The sequence below is a fragment of the Leptonotus elevatus genome, chromosome 14 (assembly GCF_054856555.1).
Source record: "Leptonotus elevatus isolate MCC_2025b chromosome 14, RoL_Lele_1.0, whole genome shotgun sequence".
Classification (NCBI taxonomy): Eukaryota; Metazoa; Chordata; class Actinopteri; order Syngnathiformes; family Syngnathidae; genus Leptonotus; species Leptonotus elevatus.
In genome coordinates, this window is record NC_141252.1 from 9,061,127 (window position 1) to 9,079,156 (window position 18,030).

General features: G+C 40.2%; 1 protein-coding gene across 2 annotated transcripts; it reads right to left on the reverse strand.

The window, feature by feature from the left end:
• Window positions 1-1,669: 1,669 nt before the first annotated feature.
• rpap1 (RNA polymerase II associated protein 1) lies at window positions 1,670-18,023 on the reverse strand. Of its 2 annotated transcripts, none has more exons than XM_086095443.1 (27): window positions 17,962-18,023; window positions 16,515-16,717; window positions 15,832-15,980; window positions 15,509-15,601; window positions 15,167-15,353; window positions 14,039-14,203; window positions 13,693-13,911; window positions 11,549-11,658; window positions 11,370-11,468; window positions 11,057-11,158; window positions 10,818-10,985; window positions 10,559-10,738; window positions 10,183-10,317; window positions 9,932-10,102; window positions 9,707-9,864; window positions 9,387-9,557; window positions 8,735-8,930; window positions 8,449-8,558; window positions 8,172-8,367; window positions 7,784-7,930; window positions 7,567-7,709; window positions 5,178-5,610; window positions 4,988-5,106; window positions 4,098-4,329; window positions 3,844-4,020; window positions 2,276-2,332; window positions 1,670-2,008 (listed from the first exon to the last, which is right to left on the reverse strand). In XM_086095443.1, the coding sequence occupies exons 2-27, from the start codon at window positions 16,711-16,713 to the stop codon at window positions 1,853-1,855; spliced, it is 4,272 nt and encodes a 1,423-aa protein (XP_085951569.1). In that variant the 5' UTR covers window positions 16,714-16,717; window positions 17,962-18,023; the 3' UTR covers window positions 1,670-1,852. The 2 variants fall into 2 exon arrangements, with proteins under 2 accessions (XP_085951569.1, XP_085951568.1); XM_086095442.1 differs by having other exon boundaries at window positions 15,167-15,356.
• Between the last annotated feature and the right edge of the window lie 7 nt (window positions 18,024-18,030).

Here is an 18,030-nt window from a genome sequence, read left to right on the forward strand (position 1 = left end):
AAATGTCAGTTTAATGTCGAGGATTTGTCTTGAAAAGGATTCGACTGAAGTGGGTAGAGAAGCCAACAATTGTACTCAAGTAAGAGTATTGTTACTTAAAGGGGAAGTCAACCTTAAACATTTCTTGGCAATAATATGTTATGTGACCTTTAGTCTAAACATGACACGAGTTATGCGGCAAAATCCAGCCATTTTTATCCACCTCAGGGGGAGGCCATTTTGCCTCTAGCCGTCGACTGAAGATGACATCACAGTGGCTCAGGCAACGAGCAATCACAGCTCACCTGTTTTCTGAAGCTGAGCAGTGATTGGTTGTTACCGGAGACCTGCGCAATTGTGATGTTATTTTCTCTTGACAACAAGTGACAAAATGGCTGACTTCTAATACAGATAAAAAACTGTTGGATTTGGCTGCTTAACTCATATTCCACTAATGCAATATTAATCAAAATACCATATTTAGACTAGTTGGGCTGTTCAATTCAAATTTGTATTTCACTCTTTAAAATAAAATAAAAGAAATGAAAGGGGACAGAAAGAAGTCAAACTTGTTTTGTCTGCCCCTGATCAATACAAAAAAAATAAAACACAAAATGAATGACAGCGAGCAGTCAAGACGCTTTCAGTGTAACAATAGTAAGTACTGCATAGAACATTATTGTCAAGTTTTGGGGGGTTGACTTCTCCTTTAAGCATATGATTCACTAACTACAGTATATTACTAACCCAAAATAATAATAATAAATTCAACCTTTATAAAATAACAAACATTTTTGGCCACAAGAAATGGTCATGTTTTTTTGTTTCAACAACAGCCAGAGATAGTTAGGGTTATTGCTCCAAATATTATATAAATATATAAATACATTTGATTTAGTTTCAAGAAATGTTGCTCACTTGAAAAGTGTGTGGCATCATCAAACAAAATGTACCCTGCCAGTTATTTATTGCATCTACAACAATGTAAAAAATAAAATAAAAAGCTGGAATTCTGAACTTTTGTGGTCTCATGCGCTTACTTTCTATTAAATGATTCTTAAAATGATTAGGCGCAATCCCTGTGACTGCTTTGGTAAAAGTTTTTAGCTCAAAAGTCTTTAGCTAGAGCTTCACATTGTTCTGGAATTTAAAATCCTGACCTCAAATTGGATCTTGTTGAGAGGATGAACGTAATAGCGTTTTAACTATAGTGTTGTTGCGGAAATACTTTACAATGTAACCTTCAATTAAATGACTACATTGTGGGATGTTTTATGGGTTACAGAAGTGTGAATTGCATGTTATTGGGCCTCTATCATGAGGAGCGTGCGAGTACACGTGGAAAACAAACACGCCGCTCATGGGCATTTTCCAAATCGGATAACTTGACCGGCTGCCGTCTGGTCCGCATGCTTGGCTTGAATCTTTGTTTGTCAAGGACATCAGTCTGAGTGGTATTAGTTCACAACAACATAAAGGCACAGTGGATTCTTGCAATCTCATAAACCCCACGACACACAGTCTGGCTGTTTGTTTGTTGAAGGTTTTTAAAGTCAAATGAAATGACACAAACGTTTTTGTTAAAGATTTCATGAGCTGAGTCTGTGTTCATTGGCTGTCAGTGGCGCAATGTCTTGATTTAGGGTGCAAAACCACAATATTGTACGCATTTCAGATGCAGACCAAAAAGTCAAACCAACAGTTTAATAGAGTGCACAAACCTGCAAAAAAAAAAATGAAATTCTTCGAGACACTGAAAATTGAACTCTTTATGCCATTTTCAACAAGCAGCTTTGTACCCTAACGTCCACCCTTGATTTTAGGTTCTTTTATTTTCAAGGGGCTACTTTCGCCTCTGTTCTCAATCTCCTCTTCACCTCTCCTCCGCTTGACAGCCACTGCCATTCCGCAGGCCCAAGACGCTCTCCAAATGCTTCGCTCTTACGGGAGGCAACTGATCATACATGTCAAAGCCCAACTGGGAGCCCCGTTTGGGCAGGCGGAACAGCAACAAGTGCTTCTTTAACTCCTGCGTTGTGAGAAAAAGACGATACAACTGAAGCACAAAACACAAGCATTTTAAGTCACTGTAAAAAAAAAAAAACTAATAAAGCAAATTGTTCAATAAAAACACAAAAAGGGAACCAATTATTGAAAACATTCTTCCAAGGACTATATGATTGAGGATAGTCGAGAAAACATGAGAGTTGCTCGTAATCAGTAAATATCTCGTAGCCGTGTATGCAAGTGAAGAAGAATTTGAAAGGTGTGACGATATGCAGAAAAAAAACAGTACCTCCTCCGTCATGTAGTAGATTTTCCTCAGCAGGCTGTGTCGTGCCGCCTCAAGTTCCTGGAAAGAATGAAGTGAATTCAGATCAAAAGGCTCCACTGCATGCCAAAAGTGTTTTTGCAAACTCATCATCTGCATGCATGAATGACGGCAGCCTAACAAGGACATTTGGAAACTCAAACAAACGTTTCAAATATTCTATTTGGTCATTCAGAGTGCCCCAAAAAATGAGTGCAAGGAGTTCAAGCAAGAGCTGCTGATTGCTTGATAGGTTGCGTTCGGAAATGTATGGAAGGGGAACGTGTTCTGGTTCTCCGAGCACACACACTTAGAGTGATTTTCCAATCGCACCCGGCGTTGACGGCAGCAAATCAGTTCTGGACGAAACTTCCTACAATTAACTACAGAAAAGTTGCACTTTTTAGTTTAAAATGTCTTACCTTATCTAGACTCTCGTGTCACATTGTGGCCAAAAGTGGAATCCTGGCTGGTTATTGCATCTTTTTCTGTTGTAAATCCTTCTTGTGGTGTAAGGAAGCCGCATGGTAAACTAGTGATCATCACACATTTGTTGTCATGGCTACTCATGTTCTTCTTCTTCCATTTCTGATTCTACTTTCTTTTGGCGGTTGGCCAATACTTATGGTGGTATTACAGCCACTTTCAGGCCACCGGCAGTAATGCACCTAAAGTATTTGCCAACCGCCAAAACAAAGTCAACACAATTAGGGAACGAGGATTTTGGGTGCCAGTGCGAGCTCTAATTTATATATATGCAAGGGTGACTTATAGACTAGTCCGAAAAATAGAGTAATCATAAATTATTGATGAAGATCCTAAATTGCCCTTAGGTGAATGTGAGTGTGAATGGTTGTTTGTCATTATGTGCCCAGCAATTGGCTGGCAACGAGTCCAGGATCACAGGTAAGTCATCTGGGACGGGCTCCAGGACAACCCTGACCCTTGTGAGAATGAACAGGATGGATATTGAGGATTTGTCCAAATGGTAATATAAAAAAATTTAAGTACACAGTGAAATATTAAACGACCACAAAATAGGTCACATTAGGACAGTTAAAGCGTAACGGTAGGTTTGGGTTCTGCAAATAATTGGTTGTGCAAAATAGATCAAGCTATCCTGCTGAAATCTTCACAGAATAATCTACCTGCTAAATACTTGCACATGTGGCACGGACAGGGCTTGCACACAGTAAGTCAAAGGCCACAATCAAGCAGGACACACACATACTGATAATGGGGCCAAATTTGAGCATTTACACAAAGCCCCAATTGTCAGATACTTCTGCAAGACTATTCTCAGCAATTATCACGTGTGACCAGAAAATGTAAAAATAATTAAATAATCTGAAATGGTGATTAATTTCTTCAGTGACCATGTTCTAAAAACACTTGTGTGTCAAATCATCTTGGCACTATTAAAATGGAATAAATCCAATCAATCTGTTCCAGCCATCTGTGGCCTAAAAAAAAAAAACTAAAACTTTTGGTTTAATGCTACACCTTCAGACTATCAATACGAGGCAATGTCTTTAACATAGGAATTAACCCACCTGCGCCGCAGCAGCCTGAGAGAAGACAAAAGCGTTGACATGAGCCAGAGCCACCACATACAGGAAGGGACACCAGGAAGGCTTCAAGGCCCCGGTGACAAGAGAGCGGAAGTAGAGGCGAACCAGAGGGAGGGACTCTTCAGGGGGAGAGATGAATCGCGCCATGGGGATGGCAAGCTTCATTCAAGAGGTACGACAATTTTATTAAAGAGGCACTCAATAATCAAAGACTGCAAAAAAAAAAGGCTTGTCACCTGCTCCTGGGTGACACCCAATGACCTCAGAATGCCCACATGTTCCCCAAACAAGGCCAACCTCAAGGTGGCGCTGTACTTCCTCTGCAGGGGCAACAGAATCCAGCAACCAAAGAGGCGGTCTCCAAACGACACGGCCTCATATTGAGTCAAGAGGGCGCAGTACAAATCCTGGAAGGAGGCCAGACCTGGAGGGGGGATGCTGAGGTCTAAACATTCCAGTCTTGATGGCCTGCATGAGGGAAAAGTGTGAGTGAACGAGGTCATTGTCATTGAACAGTAACAAGCGCTTAAAAAAATATTCTGCCAATAATTAATGATAAATCAAATCCCATATCACAATATAATATGTGCAGTTATAACAATTGCATATAATAACCCAGTATTCTAATCATACCGACAAATATGTATCAAGTATTCAAAAATAACAATGCTCATGTAAGTTTACGGTTATTGTTGTACATCATATCATCATACAGATAATACAGTACAATATTGGGACTAGTTTAAAAGTTTAGGGTGCCTTTTTTAAATGTTAAATAAAAAATGTAACTGTAAATATGACCTTATACATTTCTACAGTAAATACAGTTTCCCAATATTACAAAACAATTAAAATGTTAAACTTTCCCTTATCTTTTCATTTCAAACGAAAACAAAAGGTGCCGAGATTTCCTAGGGTCAACAGCATCTCTAATAAAGTTAACTGAAAATTGACACTATTTCTCCCCTTAACTTAATACAGTTTTAAATTGATCTCTTATCAGCCATCAGATTTTTTTTAAAAGGCCAATGCCAAATATCGGTGCCAATAATCTTGCGCTCCAATCGGTCTGTCCATATAACAGAGTGCCTTCATTTGCTGCGGAATGATGCATCCTTGTGCAAACCTGGATAGTAGCCGGAACAGACCCCAGGTCAGTTTCTGAACCGGTTTCTCCAGGAACAAATCACTGGAACACAGGAACACACAGGACAGCCGGGCCATCTTTGAAACTGGAAGTATTACCTAAGAATATCAAATTCATTCCTTTAGGAACATGTTCTCCTTAAATAGATCTTTACATTCTCTTACTGTACCTTAAGGGCTTCCTCCCGCCAGACCTCCAGCACCAGCAACCACTGCAGACATTGGGTGACTGCCTGCAGAGCCCCCTGGGGCAGCTCCTCCACAGAGAGCCCTCCGCCTCCAGACACCCCAGTTTTCTCATACAGGCTGACGAGCGGAAGAAAAGGCCAGTCTGACGGCAGCGTGGGCCCGGACAGCTCTGGGAGGAGGTGGGATTTGATCCAGGGGTTGCGGCCGAAGAGAGCGTCCTGGGAGGCCAGCACGGATGGCTCCAGGTAGGCCAGGTGCGTGAGGAAGCAGCCACGAATGGAGGGAAGGTTGGCGCAGGCTTCCCTCAGGAGACTTCCCACGATTTGGAGGGAAGGAGAGCTGTGATTGCTCGTTTCCTCGTGGAGCTGCATTTCCCTCAGCTCAATAGCCTCTGGACCGCCACTGTAGCTCTCCCTAAAGAAATTATTAGAATTGAGTGAGGTTGGAGATATGGATGATATTAGAGCATAACAATTCATGTACATCCTTTTTTTAAAGCAATTATACTCACAGAAATGTTTCAAGCCTAACGTGTTCTATTGCTATAAAAAAACATGGAACTTACCAATAGAAATATTAAAGTCTCTTCTTTCATCAGGAAAATTGTATATTACTATCTGTTTACGTTTTGCAGCAATTAGAATTAGAATATAGCTAAGTTTCATCATTATTTACATATCTATTTAGAATTGTGAGTAAGTGAGCTTTTTTTCAACATGGAACTGGTTGATCTCTTTTGCTCTGCTTCCACCTGCTGGCCGTTTGTGTAATAATTACCATTTCTTCAACCATTCTTTACAGTTGAAAGGCTGCATCAAAGCCTTCTGTATGCTATAGCATTTAAAAAAATAAACAACAACATATATATACGTCTTTGGGACACTTCAAACTTTTAAAATAGAACATAGTTATACGTTTTGGGGAGCAAATGAGTTAAGAGTTATGTTGGGTTTTTTTTTTCTTAAATTCCCATTTAGTTTTTTTGATCATTTTCACACAAGCCTACCAAATAAAATGTATATGATACATATTCATTTGTAATAAAGCCTATTTATTTTAAATGCATAATACTCTGGTTTATATGTTTAATATTAAGTATAATTACTTTTTTTTATTTTTACATTTTTGGGACGTCTGCATTCAGTTTTATCCCAAAAACATACAAAAAAGTAAAAAAATGGGGACAAAAGTGGACATAAGTGTTTTTCACATAGCAGTATATTTATCGTGTATAGGTAACCTGATTATTATGCAATTCAAACAATATACATTATGTATTTTACATAAATAGTCTCATTATTATTTATTTAGAGTAATTGTATTTTATTAATGGTAAATACATAAACCTGAGGATTATGCATTTCAAATAAATATGCTTTATTAGACTGATGAATATGCACCATATAGGGTTTATTCGGTAGGTTTGTGGTAAAATTATCAACAAAAAAAAATTGAATCCATGGGAATTTGTCGTGTAAAAATATTACATAAATCTTAAGTTAGACTTGCTAATATTTCTGAATGTAACTTAATTCTAAAGAATATTGAATACGGAAATTAAAATGTAGATATAATATCATAGATAAAAATAATATTTGTACTGCCTATCAAAAGTCTGTAGCATTTCTTTAAATGTTTTTTTTTCTCAGCCGTGTTGAATGGCTGCATATCTTTTGCTGTAAAGCATCTAAAGATAGTAATAATGCTATCAGTGACAATGAGTAATTTTGCACTTATCACGTTTATATTTGCATTGTTGGCAAAGTTATCGGAAAATAGACGTTTGAGGTTGGGCTAATTGTGCCTATCGAGTCCTTTTTTCTTTTCTTTTTTTTGAATAACAAGTTGAGATAGTAATTATCGTGACAGGCCTATTTGCCATTATAGAATACTGTAAACAGTATGTTTAATATTGCAATCATTGTTGGTAAAGCATCACATCCATCTGAGAAGTCATAAGATGAGTCATGGGAGAGGAATTACAAAAATAATCGGATTCGCTAATTTGGTTTTGTTTTGGACACTTGCCATTATTTTTGCTGAAAAGTTAGTTCATTACAATGTTTTGATTATAAAACCATGTAAGAGTTGTAATAGTATTTGCTAGCGCTGTAAACAAGTGAAAGCTGTGAAAAGAAACTAGTTTTAAGGAAGGCAAAAAGGTTAAGGACAGCTAGTTTCAAGTTTATCAGTAATTCATATTATATTGCGTCAAAGTGAGTCGAATAACAACCTAAAAACTGTATGAGTGTGTTGAGTAGCGCTCAAATAAAGAGCATGGTTCATCTTGTTTTTGTTTTTTTTAAATGGGTCATCTGCTGCTTTGATGAAATTTTGAATACATGAGGCTTTATCCAACAGGACACTCACCATATGAAGTCATTGCTGAAGACGATGGTGGAGAGCAGGCCATGAGCAAGGTGCTCACTGCCAGGCAATAACCATGGTAGAAGAACCAGTGCCACCTGGTGGTAGAGCGGGGCATGCTTTTCCACTTGTGGCTCAATGGAAACCTGAGAGACCAAAAAACAGCTTAATTTTGACTTAATTCAATTGAATCAAAATTAAACAAACTGTTTAAACCTACTGATCGATATGCCAAGCGCAGCAGCAGGTAGATGAGGTGGTGCTCGTGGCGGAGGAGCCACGACCAGGTATGCGTCAGGGTGGGTGTTGCCTGACTGACAATTTGCAGGTAACCAATCACAGGCTCTGACACAAGGAGGCTAGCGAACTACAAGAGATGTTGCAAACGTGTAAGTGCAACAAAAAAGCAAAACATTATTTTGCATATTATTTTGCAGTTTTAATGAGCCGAATGAACAGTCTTTCCTAAACCGAGGACCCAAGTATAGAGAAAAAAGAAGATGGCAAGATAAAAAAATAAATAAATAAAAGTTTCATCTAGCAAAATTGTGTCCACAAAGACTTGTTAAATCAGTGTCAATCTCCTCTAAAACTTCGACATGACTAACCTTGCAGATGAGGCCTTTGTGGATGCCTGTGATAGTTTTCAAGAGGAGCGTCAAACTTGTGAGGAGAGGGAAGGGAGAGGCGTGAGACATCAAGCCTGGACGGTCCCTCCATCCTTGGCAGGCCAAACCAGGGAGGCTGGGAGAGGTGTCCAGATCCATATGACCAGACCGGACATTGCATACTACTGAGGAGGACCTGGTAGCAGAAATAGCGAGGATTTGAGAATTTAATTGTAATTATAAGGACAGTGCAGTCTTCACAACAAATCAAACATACTTCAGGTTCTTCATCAGGTCTTGCACAACACTGTGGGACATCAGAGGAAGAAGAACCTCAGAAGTCAGCTGCTCCAGTTCGTGAAGAGTTTCCACTGGTTTGAAACTGTTCTGATGAAAAAACACAACTGTAAATACTTGTAATATTTAGGTTTTGATCTGAGCAACACAGGAACAGCTGTGATCACGTAAATTTTAATGTATGTCGGGGACTGTTAACTTCTACTAGCCTGTAATGTCACGACTAGGAGACAATGGATAGAATAACAGTAGAAGATGAGAAGAACCTGTTTGGAGAGCTGATGGTAGAAGGCATCAAAGTAGATCAGGTAAGCTGGCATCAGTGCCAGACAGCTCTCTCTCTGTTGTGGATCATCAAGACACTGTACAAAACTCTTCAAATGGCCCATAAGTGGTGCCGGCAATCCTGTGACATGCCCCCATGACACCGGAGGAGGAGGAGGACATTCATCTCCTGAAGAACTAGAAAAACAGGAGGAGGTGGAGAACAAAAAGACCATAGGGAAATTTTTTTAAATGGATGGAGCACTAAATGAATAGTCGTTTTTGATGAAGTAAGCAACTTGAAGACTAGATGAGAGATTTGTGGATGCTAAACGAGGGAACATTTACAGCTGTCACTTTATTACCCCCAAAAAATGCTAGCGTGACAACACTTTTGTCACTTTTTGATTGGTTGACAGACTAATAATTTTACCGCATAATATGTATTGTATTGTATATTACAGTCACCAAAACATCAAGGACAATCAAATTAAAATAATCTGACATCATCCCCCTATATTGCATTTTATTTCAGGATTGTTATGATATTCTGTCTTAATCTGCACTTTTAGTCCATGCCATGCGCCTTCTGAAGAATATGCTGTTAGACAGATGTAATCGACCCAAGTCTTTTTTTTCTTTCTTTTTTTTTACCTGACCATGCCAGCCTGCAGTTCCTGGTGGCAACCGGCAGTATGTGTGACCTGGGTAAGCAACACGAGCAGAGCCAAAACCTTCTCGAGCTGCAGATGCATCAGAGGGTCGGAGAGAGCCAGCGTTTTATGAACAGACTGCAACGCCATCACTAAGGCTGGATACAAGTCTCTGTGGAACATCCCCAATCACAGCACAGCACAGTTAGTCATCACAGTCCGATGAAATGAGGACGAATCAGTGGTTTGGCATTCAAGTATTCACGTCTTTGGTGAGCAAACATGCTAACTTCGGCAGTAAATCTTCAAAATGTTACATACATGTACAAGTCGCATGCTTGGCCATAGCCGGCTGCCACAGCCCACATCCTGTAAGCTTCTGTGGTGATCCTGAGGGCCGTGCATGGCTCCAACGGGAGCTCGCCGGGCTCGGCACTGAGCAGAAGAGACAGACGCTCCCTAACACCTGCAGAGTTCAACTGTAGAGAACAACAATTACTGAAGCGTACTAAACTTAAACAATGTGAGCTTGCAAACAACACGTACCAATCTGGCGCATGCATGTCTGCCAGAAGTAGCCAAGACTCTTAAGAGCTTCATGGCGCAAGCAAGTGGGAGTCCATAAACAGACTGAGGGAAGGAAAAAGATGGCATTGTCCAGGAAGTGGGAAGGAACTCCGACATCACTGTCCCCATCAAGCGAGGGCAGTCCAACACCTAAAGAGAACGTGTCCACAATAAGATCCGATAGGAGGGGGGGATAAAGCACGATTCATGAGGTGATATATGGTGGCTACCAGAGTTGCAGATGTCAAAGAGTGTCTGGCGATACGGGTTAAGATCGCCAGAATATCCTGAACAACCCGGGGAGAGGGTCGGACAACTTCAAGGATGTAACGTAATCTGGGGAGAAGTTTCATTCTCAGGAGACCCTGAAACGAAAACACAACACAGAGATCAGAAAGAATTAGCAGAAAAGTACTTCATCAATTTCATTCTTATCTAAACCATACGAATGTCCCTACTCCCTAGAATGTTTGAGAACTGAGTTTTACTCTTAGGCGCCTTGGCAGTGCCCAGAAAAGAAAATGGCACCTCTCCAGCAACCCAGTTTTAGTACACTTGAATATCAAGAGCCAGTGCCGCTAAATGTAATACTGAAAATGAAATCACCTTGACAACATCCTGCCCGGCCACGTCATGGTCCGTCTTCCTCTCCTCCCTCTCCTTGGCAGTCTCTTTCAAACTTTCATCCAGCCCTTCATCGTCCTCCTCTTCTTCTTCCTCCTGAGATGGCAGCAGGGGGAAGGCGGCCAGGCCACGAAACCAGTGGAAGGTGAAGTCCAAACACTCCTTTGAGGCAAGAAGTAAATCTTGACGTAAATATTTGTCTATCTAAGTAGGTATTCTGTTCGGAGTCCTGTAGTCTTACTTCATCTTCCGTGCACACCAAAAGTGCTCTGAGTGCATGCACGGCGGCGGCCATCACTCCCTCCACGCCATCATCCAGCGCAAAGCGAAGCAGGAAGAGCAGGCCGGCGTCCAGCACAGTGGCCAACACACTGCCTTTCAGGGTTGAACGGTAGTCTCCAGCGCGGGCCTGTGTGCCATGTGAACACATGAGGAAGGCATACCATTGACATGGCTGAGACTGCGTGCATGTCTGTGTACCTTTGAAAGGATATTGCGGAGGGTGCTGAGGGCCAAACTCCTTTGTTGGATGAGTTGACTGCGAGACAGAAGGAAAAGCTCCTGTAGGGAGTAACCTGCACGCTGGCGGGGGGGGAATAATAATAACTGCACTGAACAGGAAAAAAAAATACCTGATTGTGATGTGGTTATAACATTAAATCCACATACAAAGTGTAATGACATACACTGCAATGCTCAGTTATGGACTGCAGTAACTGATAATGAGATGTTGGTAGCTTATGCTAAATGTTAAAATGGTACTAAATCATATGAAGATGTATATCTTAGATACCTCAGGCTCGTCTCCATGGTGATGCAAGCCCAGGTGGGTGGGCAAATCCTCCGTGGGAGGGATTAGAGTTCCGTTAAAATCAAAACGGGCCTGCATCGCCTAAAGCACAGAAAAATGCACAATGTGTTGTCTCAGGTTAGGTCAACTTGACTGCAAATTATTATAGTTGCTCTTCTAACCTGTTTGGTTCGAGATTTTCGGGGTGCAGGAATGTCCCCCATCCACTCCAGCTTCTCGGTCTCCACTTTATCCATGTGCACCCATTCCTTCTGAGGCTTCACGGGCAAATCTAGTCAGACACAAGAATATCGGAATCTTTATTAATTCAAATTGATTTGCCATTCTTCTTCTAAAATAAAAGACAGGCAAAGACTGCTCATTATCTTAAGCCTAATGACAACTGACGAAATGGCTGCGTAAATTGTTCTGAGGAAAAGGAATTGTTCAGTTGAAAACCAGAGTAAGAACCTCTTCATTTGATCCAGGAGCAACACTTTCATCAGGGCTAAGTGTAACCACAAAGCAGTCAGCAGAGTGACTTCCCAGCTAATCAAACAAAGTAAAGCCAATGTTTAGCTTGATGCATGGAATTCGGCCATGCAGCAAAATCAGCCCACTTAAGTGATATCATTATAGCATGGATGCTTGGTGTGAGAAGGAGCAGGGAAGTGCAATGACAGAGATAGATGAGGGAAAAACAAGCAATATCTTGAAGTTAGGACAAAAGCAAGAACAGGGGTAAAGTGTAACTCCTCTTGTGGCCAGCAGAGGACAACTCTACCAAAAACAAGCCTCATTGAATCTCATTCCATCTTGAGAGAACCTTGAATTTTCCATATGCGCCCCATTTCAAAACACATTTAAAATGAATGCTTGATTAGTAGATTGGCCAGGTCACTTTTGCAAAAAAAGATTGTAAATCTTAATGAGTTTTTTTTTAACCTGGTCAAGTAAAGGTCAACAAACAACGTTTATGTCATATTATTATATTACTGGTACATGGAAGAGTGAGGTTGCAGGGAGAAGAGACCAAGAAGGTGGAGGAGTTTAAGTATTTAGGATCAACAGTCCAGAGCAATGGACAGTGTGGAAAAAGAAGTGAAGAAGTGTGTGCAGGCAGGCTGGAACGGGTGGAGAAAAGTGTCAGGTGTGATGTGTGATAGAAGAGTTTCAGCTAAAATGAAAGAAAAGGTTTGGTCTGGAGACAGCGCCACTAAGGAAAAGACAGGAGGCAGAGCTGGAGGTGGCCGAGATGAAGATGCTGAGGTTCTCTTTGGGAGTGACCAGGATGGATACAATCAGGAACGAGTACATCAGAAGGACAGCACATGTTAGAGGCTTTGGAGATAAAGTCAGAGAGGCCAGACTGAGATGGTTTGGACATGTCCAGAGGAGAGATAGTGAGTATATTGGCAGAAGGATGCTGAGTTTCCAAATGCCAGGCAGTAGTTCTAAAGGAAGACCAAAGAGGAGGTTTATGGATGTAGTTAAAGAGGACATGAAGGTAGTGAGAGCAGAGGATGCGGAGGACAGGCTTAGATGGAGGCAACTGATTCCTTGTGGCGACCCCTGAAGGGAAAAACCAAAAGGAAAAGAAGAAGAAGTCATATATAAATTAATAACTGCCCCAAAATTATACAGTACATATCATTTTCTTTAGTGCTTGTCCTCATAGTAGGTGAGGCAATCCCTGCTGATTTTGGCCAGTGAGCAGGGTGGACCTGGGGCTCGTCGCCAGCTAATCGCAGGGCACATACACACAACCACACACACACTTAATGTTTGCACCTATGGACAGTTTTTGGACTCAATGAACCTAACATGCATGTTTTTTTAAATATGGGAAGTCAAAGTACTGTAAAAAGCCAACACAAATGTGGGGAGAACAGGAGCCAAGATTATTATATTCAACAATAACATGCATTTTGTATTTACAACATTGCTAACAAAGTTAGATATATACTTTGCTGAGTGTCCGTCTCGGGCGGAAGTTTTCTTTCGTTTTGAGACACAACATAATCAATTAGTACTTGACAGAGACAATTTATGACACGGACAATGTCAGGGATGAAGATGGAGGAAGTTGTCAGGCATCCAATTGAATGCATCTTCTTGACAGAGTGGGACGGAGTCCAGTGTCTCATCTGGCGCTCAAAGAATTCAGACTAATTAAAGGATTTCGCAAGCTCAGCAATGTTTACAAAGTGAAGTGCAACATTAATATATCTTGAGTGCATTTAGTTCATTTGGATCTCCCAAAGCCAAAAACAACAAAGAAGGGGAAAGGAAATAAGGTTTGTTTTTAAAAAAAAAATCATCATACCAATCATGGCAGATCGGAGCGACAGTTCCTCTTCTTCCTCCTCTTCCTCTTCCATCTTCACTTCTTTGGGTTCCGGAGAGGTCGCAGCAGCGCTGGTGGAGTCGGAACTGAGATGAACACTTTGCTGGCTGCTTTTGCCCTCTGGGCGCTCGCGCGAGGAGGAAGAAGCCAGGGCGCTCGCCTCTCTACGGGATCGAACAAACTCCACCAGCCTTGGATCTGGCATGCAGAAATAATCGTTTTGAACAAGCGGACAAACATCATGGGAAAAACAAAGGCCTTTGTGCACAGGCTTCGTTAAAAATCATGTCAAGTTACACCACCAGTGATGGATGCAAAAGCCTACCAAGCTGTGATAAGAGCCTCTCCTGTTCCTCTAGTATCTCAGACTGGGACATTGCCAGGATCTTCTCCTGGTTCTCCCTGTGGATCCTCACGGTCTCCTCTGAACTATTGGGACACCCGAGTCCTTCACCAGACACCAGCCTTGAACTTGACACTGGAGATTGAACTGCCAAGGAAGAATTACTTGAATCACTCAACTGAACTAAGTACCTGACATCTATTAGTAGGAGGTAGCGGGGAGGCCCATTTTTAGAACAACATTAAATATAATAATGAATAAATAAGATCACAAAAATATGCATTAAAATTAGGGGTGTTGTCAGGCGATTACATTTTTTAATCGTAATTAATCGCATGACTTCAATAGTTAACTAACGATTAATCGCAAATTTTATATCTGTTCTAAATGTACAATATAATGTACAATATTTTTTTCGAGTTTTCATACTCTTGTTAACATAAAAGTGGGGAAAAAATGTAAACTATAGCTGCATCTTTTAGTCATTGATACAGTAATAATTCATAATAATTCATAAAATGAAGTTACAATTAAAAAGCTGTATTGTACTGTGAAAAATGAGTGTGATATTGATTTGTTGGTCATTTTTCTGCCACTAGATGGCATAATTGCTATCGTAAGACGATGACATTTCAGTGCATTTTTCTTTTCATATTAAGAATTATCTATTCTTTAACATGAAGTAACTTGTGAAATTATGCACATTTTTAAAATTTTAAAATACAACTCGACCCCAGTCTCCACAAATATATGCACTATTATTACATTTATTACTACTCATTTTTGACGTAGACGTGCCTGCTGCGTTGCGACTGGAATCCCCCCAGTACAGGCTTTCCAAGTAAGGGGCAGTCACTAATTGCACGTAAAAAAAAATTGTGGTGTTAAAGGAACTTTATATAAATTTTAAAATTAGCGCACTAATTTTGACACCCCTGATTAAAATATATTATGTTTTTGTTTTGTTTTTATAAATTAATATATAGATAATTACATTACTTTCATATGTCTTATCTAATGGCAGTATCAGTTTTAGTAAAGTCAATTCCAGACGCAGTACAGTACCGGTATTTTAAAACATGATATTTTCAAGTAAGGAAGACTACTTACGGTCTCTAGTGTGATAAGACATATCAATTTCCATAAGCCTCTGAAGAGGAAGCTTCGGCTCCGCAGGTCTGTGTTTCGGTGTAGCTTGAGTTGCAAAGGCTAATGGAAGCTTTCCCTCTTTTAGCCTCTGAGCTGCAATCTGTTGCGCAAAGATGCTCTTTTTCCCACCCGCGGCCGACAGAGGCACCTGCTTGAAAAAGGTGAGAGATGTGCACCATTTAGGGATCATGTCAGAATAAGACAAAGTAAAAAAATACACTTTGCGTACGGGCACAACTCATTCTCTCGCTCACCATTTAGGTGGTTTCCAATTTTAGTCGATTATTTTTGAGTATTTTTTACCTGAGTGCCGCTTGCTGAGCGATGCAATGCTTTGGGGAACGCCACGCCAGTAAATTCCGGTAGTGATATTGGAATGGAGCTGGTATCTCGCTCCTTTCAAAGAAAGGAAGAGTCACACAATAAATAATTCATGAAACCACCGAGGGGAAAAAACACATCTCAATTTGTTAGTTTTAGGAAATTCAACTACATTCGACTTTTGCAATTTCCTTACAACCATTTTCTCCTGGCTTTGTATTAAGTGACTCTTGCTAGAAACAATCATTCATAATTATCATCGTAAAGACAGACTTTTGGGGAAATTATGGTTTAAGGGCACCTACAACAATCTTGGACAGAACTGCACTGATGTGGGTATCCTGTCTGTCTAGGATTTCCCCTGCATCCTCGTCCTCAAAGGTGACGCGGCTGTTTTTGACGCGGGATTTCTTAGGAGGCGCTGGTGTCAGGGATGGAAGCTGGTCCGGAAGATCTGGAAATAATGTAATTTATATTTATTACAGAGCGGTGACTAAATTGTGGAATTATCAAATTAATCTATGAATATTTTAATAAACGAATAATCATTCAGAGCCATTATTTACTCAAAATTGTTCTCAAAATTTCGGCCACTTAACAGTAAATAATGATATACTTACATTTCTGTAGTCCTCCATGAAAGCAAATGTATTATCTTTGTGTTATTCCAAAATAAATTTTTGCAAACATCTGCTTTCACTTTTTTGGGGAGGAAAACAAAGATCAATATTTTTGCAATATTTACACACCAACCCGGAAACCGAATACTAATTAGTTTGTACATTTTCTGCACAGTCAATTTGGAATAATGTAATATTGTGAATAATTGACTAGAAATTAAAACGTGTTTTTATTTAATCTGATTAATCAACAAAATAATCAACAGATTAATCGATTATCAAATAATAAACATTAGGTGCACCCCCCCAATTTATACAAATATAATTGGTTTTGTGGACTGTCTGGTTTACAATTTTAACCATCTAACCTTCTATGGTGACCACATCCCTCTGGCTTTCTGGCTCGTGACCATTATGATCCTCCTCAGGGTCCACTCCCATCTCGCCCCGCCTCTTGTCGGGGCGGCGGACCACATTGGCAGAAGACTGAGCTCTAGATTTGATGAACTCCTCCTGCTCCCTCAGGAGGTCCGCCTCCGAGCCGCCCGGCTTGGGACGTCGCAGCATCCCTCTGGAGAAGGACAGAATCAATCAATCAATTCTTGAAAAGGATATGCAGTATGTGCATGAGTACTAAAACATATTTTTTTTACTCTAATGATATAGTGGTTTACTAAAAAAAAAATATATATATATATATATATATATATATATATTTGAATAAGATAAATGATATGACCATTTATAACAAAATACATTTGTAAAATAAGAAGATACCAATATAGTAGATAATAAGTAATGGAAAATCAAATTGGCTAAAAGTAAGGACAACACATAAATACGTTTTAAGGTATAACCTGTTAAAAGCTCAAGATCAAGAAAAAAGTGAGTCTTGAACCTCCCTTTAAAAATATCAAGGAAGAACCCATTTCCTATACTGTTTGTCCTCATTAGTGGTGCAGTTAAACTGTACCTAATCCCATCTGACTTTGGGTGAGATGCTAAATACACCTGGATTGATAGCCAGTCAATCGCAGGACACAATCAACAATCATTCATCTAGAATGCAGGAGGAAGTCAGCATGCAAGGAGAAAACATGGTATTCGAGAAACAAATACACAAACTTCACAACTGTGAGGCAGACGTGATAACCACTAGTTAGTCAGCCCGATTGCAGAAACTACAACCCTGCACCTATTTTGTGTAGCACTTGTCCTCTTGATGGACTGGAGCCTATTCCAGTTCACCTTGCAAACTGTGGGTACACCCTGGACTGGATGCAATCCAACTCCAGGGAAAAATGGAGACAAACAACCGTTTACATCACACTCACAATCAGATTTATAAAAATTTCGATTTTGATATTTTCAATTCAAGTTGATCTCTCCAAGGGGACATCCTTAAATTCATCAACCTGCAATTTGGTTCAACTCAGCAGACACACATGTATTTGAAACAAAGTCACGTGTGTGGGGTCCATTTAGATGGAACCCTTAAAAATTATAGCGACGTCTCTGTAAAGACGTCAGAACCAGTGTTACTCCTGCTTCTATTCTATTATTATGTGTGAGTTGTATCATGACTGGGCAAGTTACAACTCCGAACGTACAACAACCTCGCTTGATAGAGTAGTTCTGTTATCACGTGTGACGAGGTTCACATCACAATCCAACAAAGAGGACCGAACGGTTCATTTTACCTCTTCAATCACAACAGTTTCGTTATATTTATCAAAACTAACTCATCACATTATAAACACAACAACGCCGCTACGATACAGACGTTTTAAATGTGCTATATAGCTGGGAGCTAACCTTTAGCTGAGCGACGACAGACTAGCGAAAACACGGATGCTCAGTGAAGTGACGCAGTGAAATTTACTT

What these genes read in the sequence shown, in the direction of transcription:
- rpap1 (XM_086095442.1), bottom strand. Translation starts at nt 16,713, where the DNA reads ATGCTGCGACGTCCCAAGCCGGGCGGCTCGGAGGCGGACCTCCTGAGG. An exon ending in TGCGCTTGGCATATCGATCA is followed by an intron (nt 7,710 to 7,783) that starts GTAGGTTTAAAC and finishes TTGGTCTCTCAG; the next exon opens with GTTTCCATTGAGCCACAAGT. An exon ending in TTCAGCAATGACTTCATATG is followed by an intron (nt 5,611 to 7,566) that starts GTGAGTGTCCTG and finishes TAATTTCTTTAG; the next exon opens with GGAGAGCTACAGTGGCGGTC.